The sequence below is a fragment of the Amblyomma mixtum genome, chromosome 8, assembly GCF_055824585.1.
Source record: "Amblyomma mixtum isolate Tamu chromosome 8, ASM5582458v1, whole genome shotgun sequence".
NCBI classification, from domain to species: Eukaryota; Metazoa; Arthropoda; class Arachnida; order Ixodida; family Ixodidae; genus Amblyomma; species Amblyomma mixtum.
Genome location: NC_143019.1, coordinates 24,199,594 through 24,218,889, shown reverse-complemented (window position 1 = coordinate 24,218,889; position 19,296 = coordinate 24,199,594). Strand labels below are relative to the sequence as shown.

The following is a 19,296-nucleotide window of genomic DNA, read 5'->3' as shown; positions in this document are numbered from 1 at the left end:
GCTTTTCTTGGAACACTGCATGACCAGCGAGCCTCGCAACATGTTTATTAATAAAGCACATGCCATCGATTTCAGAAATAAAGCATTTAAGTTATCCACTTCAGAATTATGTCTGCACAATTTTATCAGCCCTATGGTTTTCCCTGGGTACACCTAAAGTTCCTTCCTTGTATATTTTTTTTCTTTGCATATTTTTCACTGTGTGGCCTTTAGCAGTGCAGAGCTGTTCAGGGTTCCCTCTATGACCTTCCTGCTTTTTCTGGCAATGGGGGGTGACATTCTTTTCATAGCTTCCAGCCTTGGGCTGGCTTTGTGACATCAGGAGCTGCAGCTCATGGGAGAATACAAAGAACCTCTCTGGAACCGGCGGGGGGGGGGGGGGGGGGGGGGGTGGTGTTCAGTCCTGCTGCTTCTTGCTACTACTACAACTGAAGCCCTTCCGCGACCCCTTTCTTGGAAAGGACCTTGAATGACAGTGGCATGTGCTGGGGAAGGGAGGGAAGGGATAGGGGGAGCTCTTGGAGACAGGAAAGGGGGTGGCAGTCACATGAGTCACGTGCAAAGGAGAAGGGGGGTGGATGGAGGCAGAAGGGTACCATGTTGAGTGGGTGGAGAAAGGAATTAAGAGGGAAGGGAAGTGGTGGTAGGAGCTGACATCCTGCCTGCAGAGTTCAAAGCCTTTCTGGCAAAACGAAAAAAAAAAAAGTATGTTTCAGAAACAGCCCCTAGGAACCCTTCCCCCTCATACATCCAAGGTCAATGACCAGTGGGTGGATGACTAAACAGGGGCTTGAAAAGGCAAGCCCCCCAGTCACACCTGATGAAGTGAACTGTGTTTTTTTTTTTTTTTGGAGTTTTTTCTAACTTAAATTCTTTTCCCAACCAGACATACCTTTGTCCAATGTTTCTTTTTTCTTTTTTTGAGTAATCAGTCCTTGCTCACAAACAGGCATTGAACTTATCTTGGGAGTCCTTAGTTCTAGCTTGCAGATAATGTTATTGCCTGGCAAGTGGGTGGTTGCATGGCTTCACCAACACATTTGCATGTAAAGGAGGGAAATTTTATTTGCTTCATAGATATTGTTTGTGTGTGTGTGGGGGGGGGGGGGGAGGGATCAGAATGTGGCAAAATAAATGAACATTTTTAACCAAAAGTTTTAATTTTTGTGTCTGACAGCTACTGGCTGAGAAACCTTCCATATTTTTTTTTTCTGTAAAAAAAAGTGAGAAGGTGTTTTTTAACATGCACATGAGATTATTTTGCTGCTGGAGAAAAAATATACTTGGGGCCGATTAAAATTTTCGTGCAGCCATGAGAGTGAAAAGACTGCACTAGTATTTAGTCTCCCCCAGCTAAAATATTCCTTTTTACTGTTTCCATTTCAGTTGTCTTGTTCACATTGCATTTCGCACTGACAGTACACCAAGGTCCTATTTTGTTGTTTCTCAGCGGAATGTCACCAAACAGCAAGCTGTCTACTTTGCAGTTGCCTATTTTTTGTCTTGTATTATTCCTGGGTAACTAACGCAACATGGCCGTGAAAGTTTTTCTCCCTTGGGGAAGTATAACAACAAGAAACCTTTATTAAAAGTTACTGGTACCTTTGAAATAAATATGAATGGGGCAAAATGTCATGTGAACAAGGAATATCGGTGGTTGCAGATATGCAAACTACAGCCAGACGCTGATTAATGGGTTAGTCTTGTGGGGATTGGCTGGGGAGGGGGGAGGTCCAATTTACTCTTTTCATCAAAAGAGTGGGGTTCAGCATGTTTTCTTACGTAAACTTTCTTGCTTGGGGGGAGGTGGGGCCTATAAATCTGCCTGTAATTGCAACTAGGTACGTAGAGCTGACAGAGGTAGCTTAGTTAAGAAATTAATGACAGTTTGTAGAACTCACAGAAAGCACCAAGCGTAGTTAATGCAGTGCTTTTTCGGACCAGGATGCACGCTGACACAAACAGTTCTTTCTTTTAACACTACTTTCTGGTTGAAGTTCCTTGCCTGTTCTTCATGTGTGTGTGTGTGTACATTTCTTTTGCCAGGCATCAATAACCCAGAAGTGAAATACTTCATAGAGTGGTTTAAACCTCATCCCTCTTTCTTTTTCTCACTTAGCTTAGTTTGAGGCCACCGCGGTGGCTCAGTGGTTATGGTGTTCTGCTGCTGTCCCGAAAGATGCGGATTCGATGCTGTGGTAGTTGCATTTCGATGGAGGTGAAATGCTAGAGGTCAATGTATTGTTTTTAATGTCAGTGCACGTTGAAGAACTCTGGGTGTTCGAAATTACATGAGCCCTTCACTATGGTGTCCCTCCTAGCTCGAGTCGCTGTGGCACATTAAATCGGACAAAAACCAATCAATCTAGTTTAAGCAGTTTTTTAAAACTGGAATGTGTGTGTATTGTAAAAAGATCACTTGTATTTGCAGAGGATGGGGCGGCTCTTTGTGCCAGGAGGGTTCCAAAGCGGACCGAGTGATTTCCATAGTGCGGTATTCAGTTTTGGAAAACTAAAGAAAAGAAAGCATTGTAAAGTGTGTGGAATTGCAATAGGGTGGCCACGTTTGTGCAGGGGTGAGTGTGGTGTAGTTGATGAAACATCTGACTGATATGAGCACGAGCGTTAATCACACACTGTCATGGCTTCATCATTGCTTGGCTCTTGTTTTCAAACCAATATCTTTTATTATTTTGCAAGAAGTGAAGCGTGTGTGAATTTTGTTGCTTGGAGCAAGCTTGAACTGTTTGCCTATGCATTATCATGATGCACAGGTCTCTAGGACACTGAGAACAGTTCTACCCAATAATATATATTGTGGAGATTAGGAGTTTTGTTAAACTTATAAAGTGATTTTATTCAGAATTTTTTGGAATTTTTATTATTGTTGTGAAGGTTCAGGTAGATGTGTAACTTTTGTTTCAAGCATTATTTTGCTGCTACCTCAAGAATTTATAGCCAGATTTAGGTTGTTAAGTGCAGTTACTCTTGTCTCCTTATATATATACAGTGGTTATGGCCCTCGGCCACTGACCCGAAAGACGGGGGTTCGATTCTGCCGCGGCGGTCGTATTTTGATGGAGGCGGAATTATAGAGGCTCACGTACTGTGTGATGTCAGTGCATGTTAAAGAACCCTAGGTGGTCGAAATTTCCGGAGCCCTTCACTACAGCATCTTTCATAGCCTGAGTCGCTTTGCAACGTTAGACCCCATAAGCTAGATCAAACTTTTGCATTGTTTTGCAAGGGGACTAAGTTCCTTGATGTACTTGTTGCTCAACTTGAAGGTTTTAGGGTTTTTGAAACGAACTCTAAGTGAGCCATGAATACTCAGCGTATTTCTTTCCTATTAGTGGATTCTGAGGAAAGGAAATGGTGCAGTAACTGTTTCACTTCTGGATGGACACCTCAACCATTTCATGGGGGAAGGAAGGTGGGAGTGAAAGAGAGAAAGAGGTGCCACAGTGGAGGAAGTGGAGGTTTAGACCACCTGGGATCTTTACGTGCACTTGCTTTGGGCGCCGTTTGTGTTTCACCACCATTGAAACACGACAGCTGTGGTCGGGTTCGCACCCAGGTACACTGACTCAGTAGTCAAGCGCCCTAAGTACTGAGCCACTATGGCGAGTCCCCTTATTCTAGGGAATAATTTACTTTAAAGTCTTTGTGGCCAAAAGCTGCATGAATAGCTTGGAGTGGCTCGAAATGTACTCTTGAGTGCTGAATATTGGAAGAGTGGCAGCGGCAGAGATGAAGACAACTGGTTTGGTTTGGTTTGGTTTATGGGGTTTAACGTCCCAAAGCGACTAAGGCTATGACAGACGCCGTAGTGGAGGGCTCCGGAAATTTCGAAGACAACTGTGTGGACAGCAAACAATCAGCATTGTAACTAACAAGCACCAGCAGTTTGTGCTAAGTTTTGTACAATACATAAATGCACAGCAGAGTTATAACAGAATTGTACCTACAGCTTGTTGAAGGCTTCATTCAATGCACTAAGTGAGAAGGTATTACATTTGACCAAAAATAACTGGGAACATGCATACATAATCTGTTAATCTTTCAATCTTTTGTGCATTATATCGATGGGATCCATAAGTAGAGGCTGTTCCTGGATCCATGCATAGAAACATCATTGACAAAGTGTGGTATTGCATGTACAAATGCACAAACATTCACACGCTTCATGCAATTAAGAAATAAGCTTGCAACTAATGTTCTCATCAATGCAGTATAGTACATTCTAAACATCATTGGGATAACACAAAGAGAGCATTGATTTCTTAGCACCGGCATGACAGTTACGCGCAGCGATTGTTTGAGTTGACTAATATTTTGCGGCAGTTTCTCCCTTCTCACTAATTCCGAGCCTCCCGGTTTTGTACTTTCTATGCAGGGCCTCAATGACTTGGCTGACCAGTCCAAATTCCCCTTCCGTTTCGTTGAGGGCTACATCTCTACCGTGGAGGTGTCCATTCCCTGGACCAGGCCCTTCACAGACAACAGTGTCTTTGAGGTCGACGGCCTCTTACTCACTGTGCAGCCCAGGGAGAGGATTGACGATGGTATGTGGGGCTGTCGCCACCTCGGCATTCTAGGGTTGTTTGGAATGGATCAGTGCTTTTGAAGGGTCTCCCCGAGCTCTTTTTTTTATATATATAACAAGCTGTCTGACTAGTTGGTGTTGCATCATTTTTTTGTTTCAGTAGCGCGTAGCAACAAGAAGACGGAACACAGAAAAAAAGAAGGAATATTTGGTGATTTTTTTGTACTTTTATTACTTTTTAAAGTGTCGAACTTAAATTTTGTTTTGCTGAACCATTGCATATAATACCCGAAAAAAGTGTCCGCCAGGGGAACAGAAGTGGCAGAAGCAAAAAAAAAAAAAAGAATTACTCTGCCAGGGTCGTACATTTTTCCAGGCCCGCGTATCATTAACAAAAAGCAGCAAGAATTGGTGAAGCCTCGTTTTAAAAGTCCAACAGCTAACTCGGCTAGTTTAAACACGATTTTTAACTTTTTCTTCTTTTTCTAGAGAAGGGGAGTAACATGTGGAAAGCCAGCAGGAACAAAGCTAAAAGCTAAAAATTAAAACACAGTAACATTACTTGAAATGTGAGGGTGGCGCGAAGATGCGTTGGGAGTGATCGAGTGCATGAAAGGGAAAGCACGTGAATTTTTTTTTTACTTTGAAAAGTGAAAGGCCAGCAATTAACACACGTCTGTAGGATAAAAGGACAAGTTTGATAAAATAAACACCACTGGCAGGCTAATATAAGGAATGCAGGTGCATGCCAAATGTGCCAGTAAAACCAGCCTGTAGTCAGATAAAACTAGAGCGGTATGTAACCTCTTTGTCTGAAAGGGAAATGGAGGGCATGCTGACGGTTCTACTTTGAGCCTCGAAATCTTGCCAGCCTCCACTGTTGTTTGCGTCAGCTTATTGTGGCATTTCTTTTTTTCTCAAAACACTTCTTCTCTCTTTGAGCTTTTGAGACTATTCTTCACTACCGTAGTTTCGACAGTGAGCTGTCAAGTTTCTGAGAGGTGGCACTGGTAAATCGTTGCGGTGTTCCGTCAGCCTTTCGTTGATACGTCGGCTTGCTTGGCCGATATGTGCCTCGTTGCATGGCAGTGGAATAGAATAGACAATGTATTCTGCGCATGTGACTAAAGGGTTTTTGTGCCACATGGTACAAATGACGCTCCTCTTTTTCTTGTCGTTTACTCTTCCACAAAGTGTGGAAAGGCTCCGAGGAGCTGAGAAGCCCACGTCTACTCCTAATTTCTTTCCAGTTATCTCGAGTTTATGCGAAACTTGTTGCATGTACGAAACAACGGCAACCTTTTTATTTCACTGTCACTTCAGCTGAGGTGCCGGAACTCGTGTGTGGTAAAGTTTCTGGCATGTTTCTCGCACGTTAGCATGTTTCGTCCTCTTGTTGCTAGGTGCTGCTGAAAAAAACAAAAAACTTTTAGAGTGCTGTCCTTAATTAAGCGCCGGTTCATGGCTTCTGCATAATAGTCAGCGGCGGTGGCGTCACACACCACCTGACAACCATGCCAGGTGAAATGCCACCTGCCACGGTGAGAGCAGAGGAATGGACAACTGGAAGGTGGCCAGCTGCGTAACACTACACCTGCCAGTGGTGGCAGGTGGCTTGTGAAGAGCTGTGCTCTCAAATTTCGGGTTACAGACTCTCGCAACCATCTGTCAATTTTCTTGCATGTGATGTGTAAACCTTCTCCGTCATTAGGTCTAGGTCACATGCATGTGAATGTCATGAGCCAAGCATAACTTCTCGACATGCAGTGAAAGACCTGCAGTATTGCTTTTCTTCTTGGCTGTTTTCTGTTCCCACATCATTTTCAAATCCCTTCTTTTTATTTTTTTTTTTTTTCACCCTGCTGTGATGGTGTTTTCATAGCTGTAGCATCGTAGCCGAAGAATAGAAGCTTCGCACCAATTTTCACAGCCAGAATAAAGAAAAGGAAGAGACTTGTGTAAAGGAATAAAAATACATTCACCACTGAAAAATGCAGTTGTAGCATGTGTCATTACACAGGCATGGTAACCATGGCCAAGTTTTTTTTTTTTATAGCCAGATGCCTCGCGTTTTTTTTTTTCTTTTCCCCGAGAATGCAGTGTACCATCACTGTTCTGCTCTGGTTTCTCGTCGTCTCACTGTGCAGCATCCATGTTTGAGCCCATGTGGGAAAGCATAATGATGTCCAGCATGGAGCGCGTGGAGAAGTACATGAAGAACAATCCGCTGGACTTCGAGAAGGAAGAATCCTATACAGCGAGCAGCGACTGCATTCCAGGCTTCGAGCAGTTTGCCCAGTCCATCGAGACCGGTGAGTTGAAAGCATGCGGCGCTGCTGTGCCTTCTTTTTTTGAGGTGTTGCCGTGGCTTTCGAAGGAAATTTGGGGACAACTCTAAAGGACGCATTTATGGCTTGAAAAATTGCATTTGAAAATTCTCCTGCTGCCCCTTGATTCAAACACGGGACGTCTACATTGAAAAGGACTCCGGGACAACTGTTTTGAAGTGAATGTGGCAGAGTATCCCCGTGTCTGGGACCTGTGTGCACGAAACTGTGCCGATGCACTGCGGTTTACTCGTGAAAAAGGTCCGGGATGATGACATATGTAGTTTTTCTATTTTTTGCCTTTCTTAGATCACTTACTGAAGCTCCATTCTTTGCCGTTACAGTGCGTTAGTCTATCGACGTGGGTCAACTACAGTTTGTCCTCAGTGTCCCATTAAAAATAGGGACACTGATATATGATCAATAGGGAAAATAGGGACACTGACCGGGAAGCTGTTGTCCCTTTGAAGCAACACTGAGGACAAATTGAAGTTTGTCTGTATCGATAGATTACCGCTTTGTAATGGCAAAGTGACTCATTTCGGTGAAAATAGAGCTTAATCGGTAAGGTACCAAGGAAAGGCTAAAAATAATTAAAAAAAAATGTCACCAGATGACACCATCACATTCAGTACAGGTGGCACCATCACATTGCTGTTGGTAGTTCATCCGCTTCTCGGCAGGAATGTTGGGGAAGCGGGCACTTCGTACTTGGCTTCGGTATTGTTGTGTTGAAAGTGCAGATTCAGTCATAACAGTACGACTCTTCTCGAGACGCACTTCCAAGAAATTACTGCAATAGTTTCCATTCTAGCCTGACACTGAACATTCAGTTTCGTCACATTTATTAAAAAGGGGCAAAATGGACAAATAAAAGAAGTTAATGTGCCGAATGCAAAGTATCCACTTCCCGGCATTCCCACCGTAGATGAAACTTGCTTAGAGAAACTTGCTTAAACGGGGGTTATCTTTTTTACTCAAGGGTAGTTTGAGAAACTCTATTCCTTATACAGCTGGGGACAGAAAAATTGTCCTTGTAATACAGTATAATCCCTCTATAGTAATGTAGCTTGGACCAGTAAAAATCTTTACTATGTCAGGGCCTTTACTATATCAGTTGTTGGGGGTGACATGGCTCTGATTATGCTGTCTGGCTGCTTACTAAGCATGAAGCGTTGGTTTATAAAAAAACACTTAAAAATACCTCACATCCTGCTCTTATCATCCCTTTATGTGATAATCATTTATCATCACTTATCACATGTTATCACGTTTCTGACATCATTTACGTCTTGTAGAAGTACTGAATTTACACGAAAAATAGAGAGAGTTTGAGCCCATGTGAAAACCAAAGCTTTCCATGATCACGGCATCGTCCTCTGTGGCTTCGGTGCCATTTGACAGGCAGTAACCAAACCTGCGCGACCAAGTCAAGCGCGGCAAAACCGCCTACACATTTCTGTCGTGCCTCCAGATCTTGCTGCTGCTTTCCCATGCTTCGTGCTGCTGTGCTAGGAACACGCACCCTTTTCTTCCCTTTTCTACTCTTCACTGCTTTTTTACTGGCTTTCCTTTCTCAGCGACCCACGCCGCCTTCTTTCTGCTTTCATAGCAAACTTCACTTTTTCCATGCGCGCTGCACGCTTTGCCTCAAGGTCTTCAAAATGTTGTCTTCTCCTCGTGGCTCTCAAGCTTGGTGGTGAAGCCATCTCAAAGACTGTATTCAATATCAATTCGCCTCGCAATCCTAGACTTTGTGTGTGCCGCAGTGTCTTCATTCTGCAGGAGGTACATTGCCACAGCCACCCGCTTTTTACTAAAGCCATTTCGTTAAAAGAAATTTTTACTATAAGCTAAAAAAGATGTACATTCGTCTGTGCAAGGTTTGAAATGGGGCTGCAGCTTTACTTTACTATATCCGAGTTTTTACTGTAACATAGTTTACTGTAGCGGGGTTTTACTGTATAGAGATGTGTTGAGTGGTGCTTGAGAAAGGCTGCCTTCTCGGTCCCTGAGCTGTACAGTCGTTGCGTTTCCACACTTGGCGTTGCATGCTGTGGAAGGTATGGAAAATTCAAGCTGAGAGGGATAACATAAAAGACAGCCCACTTCTTTATCGCCCCCGTTTCCTTGCTTTCCCACAGTGCTGAGCAGGATCAAGGTGAAGCTGACCAATGTCGTCGTCAGGGTGGAACACGCGCTGGGACCTTCCTTGAAGCACGGCATCGCGCTAGAACTGCGCTTTGCATCGTGAGTGCTTTTTCTGACCTCTTTTCTTTCTTTTTTTTGTTGTGCCAAAGACAAAAAACTTTCGTGTCACATGAGCATTAATCAAAATAAGGCTGACCAGTTTGTCGATTTGTAAATTTGACCAAAATAAATGTCCAACCTATGCACAGGTAGTTCCCAGCATGGGTTTGCGAAATGTGAAATGACGGTGCTCTAGTATAAATTGAGAGGTGGTTTTGAGTGGGACCCATAATACAGTCAAGTCCACTTATAACAATACTGGTTATAACAATATATCGGATATAACAATGGTCGGTCATGGCACCATCAGCTTTGCCATGTGTTCTATGGTAAAATAAACTGCTTATAGCAATGCTGTCAAGGCACATTATTGGTTATAACAATTAAATCTGGTAATTGAGTGTCAACCATTACAGAAAAAGAAAAGAAATGCTACAACCACACCAGCAAAACCATGCTTACAACACAAAAGCGTGCATGTGTGGGGCCGACCAATGGACTAAGCTGGCGCAGCAACGCCACGAAAGCAAAAGAGGCAGGCGTCATCGCGTCAGGAGAGCTGCTGCATTGCTGCATTGGCTACGCACGCCATGCGTACCCCTAATAAGTCAGTGCAGCACGCGTGCACGCAGCCAGCGTGGTTTTTCTCTTGTCAGCTGTCACCGCACCCTTGGTTCTGCATGCTTCTTGAATTTCCCATAAGAATAGCTTCCAAAAAAGACTTCCTAAAAAAGACTTCATAAAAGACTAAAAGACTTCCTATCCAATCGTTCCTTTCACGTACGCCTTGGCTCAACCACCTCAAAGAAGTTTGTTCAGGAGAATGGAGTACCACAGGGATGCATTTTAAGCACTACACTCTTTGTCGTAAAAATGAATTCGTTAGCCCAAATCATCCCAAAATCAGTTATGTACTCAGTTTATGTTGATGACCTCCAGATCGCTTGCACATCAACCAACACATCAACGTGCGAGAGACAAATACAATTGACAATAAATAAACTAGCAGCATGGGCAGACAGAAACGGATTCCAGTTCTCTCCTCAAAAAACAGTGGCCGTCATGTTCTCTCTCAAACGAGGCCTTCAGAACAATCCCGCTCTCCACCTAAAGGAAACAGAATTACCGGTAAATGAACAGCATAAATTCCTAGGTATAATTTTTGATAAAAAGCTAACATTCCTTCCACAGATTAACAACCTGAAAAAGAAAGCTTCCCGATCCTTAAATGTTCTGAAGGTGCTTTCACGTAAACGGTGGGGGTCCGACAGGGCATGCCTTTTGCACATTTACCGTGCTCTAGTACGATCCTGTCTAGATTACGGGTGCATCGTGTATGGGTCAGCGAGACCATCATACCTAAAACGACTGGACCCCGTGCATAACCTCGGTTTACGTCTCTCAACTGGTGCTTACAGAACATCCCCCATAAACAGTCTCTATGTCGAAACAAATGAACCCTCCCTTACAAATAGAAGAGCTATACTGACATCTGCATATGTACTAAAAACACGTTCATTGCCAAAGCATCTGTGCTACCCCATAGTTACAAAATGCCAATCCAGACAACTCTTTAACAACAAACCACAAGCAATCAGACCACTACTCCTCCGTTTTGAAGAAATATGTGAAGAATTAGGTGTACTGGACACACTGCCCAATATTGCCCCGAGACCCCGCCCACTGCCACCTTGGTTCATCTTTCCCTCAGTATGTGATCTTACGTTGACCCACATACACAAAAATCGAAGTCCACAAGAATATATATTGCAGGAGTTCTTGGCATTAAAAGAAAAGTACGACAACTTCACAGAATTTTACACAGATGGCTCTAAAACCGCACACTATGTTGGGAGTGCAGTAATACATGAAAAAGAAGAAAAAATAGTTAGGCTACCTGAGTGCGCATCAGTTTTCACAGCAGAAAGTTATGCCATTGCTGTGGCAGTTAAAGAAATAATCACGAAAAATATTCCAAATAGTGTCATCTACACCGACTCACTCAGCGTAATTACAGCACTCAACTCCAGAAATGCAGTTCAGCCTATAATAGGAGACATAATACATAACATAATTAAAGCAGACACACAAAGACTTGTAATAAAGTTCTGCTGGGTCCCTAGTCATGTGGGAATCATGGGGAATGAAAGGGCTGATGCATGTGCCGCACGTGCTAGTAATGTACAAATAAAAAAAGTAGATATACCTTATAACGACTGCATGAAACTACAGTAGAATCTCGATGATACGAATTTCAAGGTAACACGCAAAATATTCGTATCATCCCGAATTCGTATGATCCAAAACAAGACAACTTCAACATGAGAACGAACACAAAAATGAACCAAACTTTATTATGGCGAGCTATTTCCGGCCGAAAAAGTCCGTAATGCTTGTCTGAACTTTTTTGCCATCGATGTCGCGGACAAGCCCCGCCTGAAATGCATAAAACCGTGCAGCGGTTTCGTCGCTCACGCTGCCGGCACTTACGGTGCGGCGCAGAACGTCCAGAGCGTGAAGAGTCTCTCCCGTTGACGGCGGTTGATCACACTCGTCGGCGTCTTCACCATCGCTGTCAGGTTCATGTTCGCCATCATCTGCTTGCTCGCTAACCAAGTCTTCAATAGACCTTAGCCCGCAGGTCGCGACGTTGTCGTCCGCGGTAACGAAGTCTCGAGCCGAAGCTTCAGTTTCCAAGCTGTCCCAGCCATCAATGGTCAAGTCTTCATCTGGCTCTTGGCAATCTCCCGCGGAGGCCGCATCACGCCCGATGGCAAATCCGCACTTTCTAAAACAGTTTGAGATTGTCTCTGGAGTTACACTATCCCAGGACATAGCTATAAAGTGTAAAGCATCCAAGAGGCTGATCCGCAAGTTGGCTTCTTTACGGTCAATTTTTGCCAGCAGACGCCTCACTAAAAGTCCTTTGAAATGATGCTTCACATTTCGTATTATCCCAGCGTCCAGTGGCTGCAGGTGGCTCGTAGTATTCGCCGGCAGGAACCTGACTGTCAGGTTATTGAACAACATTTCCTTTGGGTGGGCAGAGCACTGGTCCATGAAAAGCAAAATTTTCCGGTCTCTTGACGCCATTTTGCGATCAAGGCTTGTCAAAAATTCGCGGAAAAAATCTGCAGTCATCCACGCCTTTCGATTGCCTTTGTAAATGACAGGCAAACGTTCCGCCGATCGGAAACACCTCGGTTTCTTGGACTTACCGATGACGGTAAGCTGGAGCTTCTCGGATCCATCCGAATTGCAACAAAAGAGTACTGTAACTCTCTCCTTGCTCTTCTGGCCGCCCTGGCATGCCTGTCCTTTCACACACAAACTCCTCTCCGGTTGAAGGTTGTAGAAGAGGCCCGCCTCGTCGGCATTGAATATGTCGCGTGGCGCGTAATCTGAAATGAGCGCCGGCAGCGTGTCCAGCCACTCGTCAACAGCTGCCTCGTCCACTTTCTTGCCTTCACCTGAGACGACCCGGTAGACAAGTCCGTGCCTCTCTTTGAAGCGGTGCAGCCATCCGCCAGACGCTTGGAAACCTTCAATTCCAAGCGCAAGTGCGATGCTGTCGGCTTTTTCACGCAGCACCTTGCCGTCCACGTTGACGCCGGCCGCCGTCACTTCGCGGAACCAAGTCAGCAGGACCTCTTCCAGCTTGACATGGGTCGCCGTTTTCGCCTGCTTGACGTTCACACCGAAGTGCTGCGCATTCTTTAAGATCACCTCTCGCTGCCCAACAATGGTGCAGAGCGTCGACGGCGCTAACCCTAGCTCTTTCGCTAAGTCGACGCGCTTCTTCTTGGGGTTTTCGTCAACCTTCTTCAGCACCTCAAGCTTCTCCTTAAAAGAGAGGGCTTTACGCTTCCGCGACATGTCGGCAGCTGCGAACGCTTGCGTCCTTGTCAAATTTGCGCAGTTCACGATGCCACGATACAGCGAAGCTCACAAAGAGGCGGCGAACGGAGAACTGCGGCGGCGGCAGACAGCGGCACAGGCTTCCTGGGAGCAGCTGGCGAGACAACTTTTCGATAGACCAATGAGCTGCCAGCAAATGGGTGACCGGGCACGTGACTCGCCTTTGCCGCCCTTGGTTCGTCAGGCTGCTACAGGCACGATCTGTCTCGAGGGGGGCGCACGCTCTTAAAAAAGAGCGAGCGCGCACCCCTCTAGACCGGCCGTGCTACAGGTTACAAAAGGGAGGTGAGGGTAGGATGGCTAGCGGGATGGAGAGGAGGCAGCTGGAAACCCCTCTCCACATCTGCGTGCCATCAGTGGCTCGGTTTGCGCGCTCGTGCAACGTTCGTTCGTGTATTCCGCGGCGAGGGGTGGAGAGGAGTCAACGGCGGCCGCGGCGGGTGTTCCCCTCTCCTCTGGAGACCAGCCGCGCCGGCCCGCTCGCATGCGCCGCTGATTTGCGCGTTCGTATCATCCGCGGCGGGTTCAGAAAGCGTTCGTATCACGCCGAATCTTAACGTATTCTGTACCATGTAGTCCGTTCAAAGCATTCTTTAAATTCGTATCATCCCGAAATTCGTATCAGCCGTAATCGTATCATCGAGATTCTACTGTAGTAAAAAATAAACTTAGAGGAAAATGGCAGGCCTCTTGGGACAACGAACTTAACAACAAGCTACATCTAGTAAAGCCTGTCCTTGGTGAGTGGAAGACCTGCGGGCATCAGGAGCGTTTTATCGAAGTGATTTTATGCCGTCTGCGAATCGGACACACACACATTACACACAGCTTCCTGCTTGCAAAACAAGAAAAACCAGTGTGCGAAAAATGTGGAGACGAACTTACAATTAATCACATTTTATTCTCATGTGTGGAACTTGAAAAAATAAGAAAAAAGTACTTCACTCAATTTTACAATGAACGCATTCCTTTTCACCCTGCACTGATTTTAAGCGACAATGCAATTGTTAACATATCGTGTGTTTTTAGCTTTTTAAGAGAAGCAGGTTTTCTCGACAGACTTTAAATTCTAGCTCAGAGCTTTGCTCCACTTTTTATACACCTCAGTCGTCTTCTCATTCCCGAGAAGAATGCTGAGGTTTTTACTTGAATGGTTGGGAGCCTCGGGATTCTTGCCCAGCCAAGGATTGCCACTGAGGTTACTCGACCTTCTTTCAAAGGTTTAATTCTCACATTTCCAAACTTTTTATTCCAGCAATACAGTGTAGCAGCAAATCAATTTTAGGCTCTTTACACCATCGATTTTTTTCGCTTTTTAGTAAAATGCTACAGAAATCAATTTTCATACACCTTGAGCTTGGCGCATGATAGCCTTAGATGCTTATGCGCCACTAAACCCAACACAACACAACACAACACGCTTCCAAAAAGCCGGCTTGATTCCTGTGACGTGGAGGTGCGCAAAGCTCCCGGTGGAGCAGTGATGGCGGTGCTTTGGTCATCGGTGAACGGTGAACATTGTTCCGGTTCCCTGAAGTTCGATTTAACGAGCTTTTACAGGCATTAGAACAATCAAACCCCTCTGGGTATTTACTGTCAATAAATGCTCTGAAGTTTGTCATCCTTTCTTTTTTTTTCGGCACAACCCTGTTATAACAATTATTGGTTATAACAATGGTATTTCCATGGCATTTGAATATTGTTATAAGTGGGCTTGACTGTATGTGGGAGAGATAGCCAGTGCTTTATTAGAGGGAAAAATCCTGGCACAGAGGAAATGCAACTGTGGTCTGAGGTAGCACGGATACAAGGCAGCATGGTGGAGTTTGAAAAGTCATTCACGAGGCCACCTGTAGCATCACAGGGCCTATGGAGACCTTTAGTCTTTCCATGGACTTTATTTGGCTGCCCTTGACAATGACCGTGGCGACATCTGAAACGAAAAGAAAAAACACTAATGTGAGCATCTTGTTGCGGTAGAAAGTTGCTTCTGCTGCCAGGTCTTGGAAACTGAAGCTGAAACAATATCAGACACTAGCATATCAGAAGTTCAGTCGCGGAGGCACAGGTAACGTTTTGTGGTCATGCTGCCAGTGAACGAACGTTAACTGCATGCAGTAATCTGCAACGGCTAGAGGTGGGTTAGTTGTTGTGGGGCGAACACTGCTCATTCGGCTCACACATTCTTTTTTTTTTTTTTGGGTGCCCCGAAATGTCATTTTGAGTATTTGGAGAGCAAACTTCAGCAGTGATGATGATGACGTCGTCATCATCAACAGCAGCAGCCACGGTGGCTCCAAGGTTATGGCGCTCTGTTGCTGACCTGAAAGATGCTGCGGGTTTGATCTTGGCTGCGGCGGCCAAATTTCGATGGAGGCAAAATTCTAGAGGCCCGTGTGCTGTGTGATGTCAGTGCACGTTAAAGAACCCCGGGTGGTCGAAATTTCCGGAGCCCTTCACTAAGGCGTCCCTCATAGCCTGAGTCACTTTAGAACGTGAAACCCCCATAAACCAAACCAAATCATCGTCAACAAAAATGCTTTTACCAGAAGAGTGGAATCAGTAGTTTGCATAGTTATAGCTCCAACACACTTAACGATGCTTCAGCAACATTGGACTCGAGGTGCGCCAAATCAAATACAATTCTGGGAATGGCGCGGGATACATTAGCTCATTTATTCAGCATATGCCATTTTAGAGCAACAAATTATCAGCAGGTTTTTTTTTGGTCACTTTTTCCGATTTTACAGAGCCAGTTTCCAGAGACGAGGTCTTTAAGCCACTGCTTCCTGAAGTAGGCTCTAGCATGTGGTTAATATGTGCTCCGCTAGATGGCACTGCGTGTTATGTGAGGAACACTAGGTCAGCTAGGTGAAGCTAGGTCAGGGTGTCTTAGAACGCGCAGCTACAAAAAGAAATTTAACGAAGAAGATGACACATGTGCAGTGTGTGGTAGATCTGTGGAAACAATTGAACACCTCATAATCAAATGTGACGGTATCCATCCGGATGTCGATGCAGGCGCAGTCACTCTTCCTGGGGCCCTAGGGTTTAAAGATAACAATGGTCATGCAAATAAATCTGCAGTGGAAGTCAGCAGAAAGCCATTGGGGGATTGGTGGCTGAAAAGCAGAGATGTGGCATAAGGTTAGAATTGTAGGAAACCGTAGGTAAAGATGGTGGCCGATTCTTAATGAGAATTGCCAACACAGTAAACAAAAAAAAAAATAAAGAAGAAAAGCTGAGCATGGTGGCATTTGCCACCACCCCGTTTCAAAGGGGGCGCTCCTATGCATCCATCCATCCGGAACCAAGGTGGGGAGTTCTGGTTTTTGAACTTGTGCCAGGACCAGACATGTCGGTCTTTGCAACGACCTATGCATGAACATGGCCAAATGCTTGTGGTTTTTTCTGAGTTGTTCTCTTTCTTCTGTGGTCCAGGATTGACTACTTTGATGAAGAGGGCTGCAACGTTGGCGAAGTAGCTGCTGAAAGGATTGCCCAGCGGGTTCATGAACGCTTCTCCGTATCTACCAAGACAATACTCTTCAACGGCGTGGGCCTCTACACGGACGAGTATTCACTGGCGAAGCCCCTGGCCGAGATGATGTCGAGGTTGACCACTGACACCGAAGTAAGTGATGCGATTGTCACGCTTCCAAGACCTTGAATGGCACTAATCGTTATGCTGGTGATTTGGCTTGCCTACATGCCTTGTGGATGCCCGAAAACTGTAAATATTTAAAGTAGGGGTGTGCGAATACCAAATTTTTCGAATACGAATCGAATACGAATACTTGGTTCTGAATATTGAATCGAATATCGAATAATCAAGTCCAGACGCATTTAACCACTACAAAACATTTATTTTAGCTCCCAAGAACATCACAGTTCAAGTATCAGTGATGAAATGAGCACAAAAGGTGTGTGTGGCTGCGCAAAAAGTATCAAAGTCTCGAACATTGTTTTTAGAAGAGTGCAAATATCAGAGATGTTTAGTATACTGTATTGATCAAGGCTAGCTTGCCATAAGCACAAAACCACGTTGCTGGGATGAACATAAAAGGTTGTCGTGAAGGAAAACCGGCTGCTCCACATGGTCAGGCAGAAGCAGTTTCCTTCTAGCTGAAACGACTTCTCCAGCCACAGAAAATGCCCTCTCAATTGGCACTGAACTGGCACGTATTGCGAGGTATTTCGTGCACAGCTCTGACTATACCAGCTTCGCAGGTATAGCCACAAAGAAGGCCACCAGCGCAGTCAGCTATTGCATGGCCCAACGTTACGCATTGCTCTGGGCGCCGCCATGTTGTTATGTCTCTGTCGATAGGACTTGCGGACCGAAATGAACTCTGGCGTTCGCAATAGAATATTCGGCTAGATACGAATATTCGCGTCGTTCGAATATTCGAAACAACACGAATACTTGGACTTCGAATTGAATACGAATACTTAAAATATAATATTCGAATTATATTCGAAAATTTTGAATATTCGCACACCCCTAATTTAAAGGGGACTGGTAATGTATGTCGCAGATACCAGCGACCACAGTGCCACTGACAGCATTGTGACAGTTTGCTTTTCCAAAAAATTAGAGGAGATTATGAGAAAGCAAGGTTAAATTGTACAAGCAACAGGGATTAGTTGCGAAAGGAAAAAAAAAAAAAACTGTGGGGTCCCAAGTTTCTTCCAGAAAATGTAACGCTACGAATTGTGCTCAGTCCTAGCCATAAAGCGTAGTGCCATAAAACCTCGTAAATTCGAACTTCGAAGGAGTGGAAAAAAGTGTCAGAGTTATCGGAAGGCCGAATTATCAAATGGCTGCTGGGAAACTGCCAAAAACTGCTTGCATTACGGCAGATTTATTCGACGCAAAGTTGCAGCGGTCATGGGCTTTTGGGATGCAAACTCTGCAGCAATGACAATTTCTTGGAATTCCATCAAATTATTCAATGCATATTACTGTAATGGTCTTCGTAGCCTCTTTCACGATGTGATGCTGTAGCAGTGCACCCTCCTTATAAGCGGTGCCGCTGCTCGTAAGGAGGCTTCACTGCGCGAACAGTGAACAGCACATGAAGTGTGCGCAGTTCCAGCATGCTGGAAGGGTGTACAAATCACGCGGACGAAAGCGAGGGCAGCACAAATCGGTGCCGAATTGGCATGATGCTTCGAAAAGGGAGAGGAATAGCGACAAGTTAAGTACCGTATTTATTCGAATCTGGGCCGATAGTTTTTTCAAAAAAACGAGATGTAGAACTCTTATGTCGGCTTAGATTCGAGGATTTCGTTTCGAGGTTTCGTATTAGTAAAATATGAATAAATGTAGCACGCAGGTGGCGCCCCCACAAAACGCCAACGAAAGACAGCACTGTAGCTGTTGCTATCCATAGCCGATACTGATCAAAGCACACATGAGCACTGGCTGCCATTTTGGCCTTGTTCTGTTCTCGTGCGGTGGCGTGAGCACATTCGCAGCAGTGAAGTTTTCGTACGTGGTTTTTATCACCAACACCATGGCACCAAACAGGCGGTGCCATTATAGTGCCGCCTTCAAGCGGAAAGTTATACTCGCTGCAGAGCAGTCGTCAAATCTTCAAGCCGGGCGGGACTTCGGCGTGGATGAGAAGAATGTTCGCCGTTGGAGGGGGCAGCGTAACGAAATTTTTGCTTGCGCGGCAACGAGAACGGCTTTCACGGGCCCCAAGAAAGGCCGCCATCCAGAAGTGGAGGTAGCTGTGGCCGAGTTTGTGAAGACGCAGAGGTCAGCGGCACTTCCAGTGACCACGGAAGTGGAGGCGTTAGCGAAAAAAAAGGAACAAAATACTTTGCTCGTTAGGGTAAATTACTGCTTATTTCCTGGCAATAAATGTCGTTTGCGTGCTGTACCTCTTGTTCGCAGTTGTTTTTTCGGCCGGCCTACAATCGAGGTAAGTTTTTTTTTTTTTCTGTGGCCTTCAACTTTCGGGTGTTGGCTTAGAATCGTGGCCGGCCTAGATTCGAGTAAATACGGTAGTGCTCTTATCGGCCATGGACCCTCTATGTAAATGGCGTGCGTCCGGACTCAGCTACCTGGCTGGCTGATGCGCAGTTGTCGGCGTGGTGGCAAAACACCGAAAACGAAGCTGCGCGGCTGGGCTTTTTGTTGGCCTGGCGTTGGGTGCCATCCTATTGTTGTCATGCCTGCCATTTCCTGCATGCCAGACGTGCACTGTGCAGTGCAGTTCAGGCCTGAGGATGGATGTTTGGATG

At 45.2% G+C, this 19,296-nt stretch overlaps 1 protein-coding gene across 2 annotated transcripts in view; it reads left to right on the top strand.

The window, feature by feature from the left end:
- Atg2 (Autophagy-related 2) overlaps positions 1–19,296 on the top strand; it is a 95,577-nt gene that overhangs the window by 1,770 nt on the left and 74,511 nt on the right. The window contains exons 2-6 of one of the 2 annotated variants that reach the window (XM_089556832.1): positions 4,397–4,565; positions 4,707–4,757; positions 6,694–6,858; positions 9,018–9,123; positions 16,483–16,675. In XM_089556832.1, coding sequence (XP_089412958.1) covers positions 4,397–4,565; positions 4,707–4,757; positions 6,694–6,858; positions 9,018–9,123; positions 16,483–16,675 — 684 coding nt within the window. The remainder of the gene's footprint in view (positions 1–4,396; positions 4,566–4,706; positions 4,758–6,693; positions 6,859–9,017; positions 9,124–16,482; positions 16,676–19,296) is intronic. The other variant, XM_089556835.1, reaches the window with a different exon arrangement.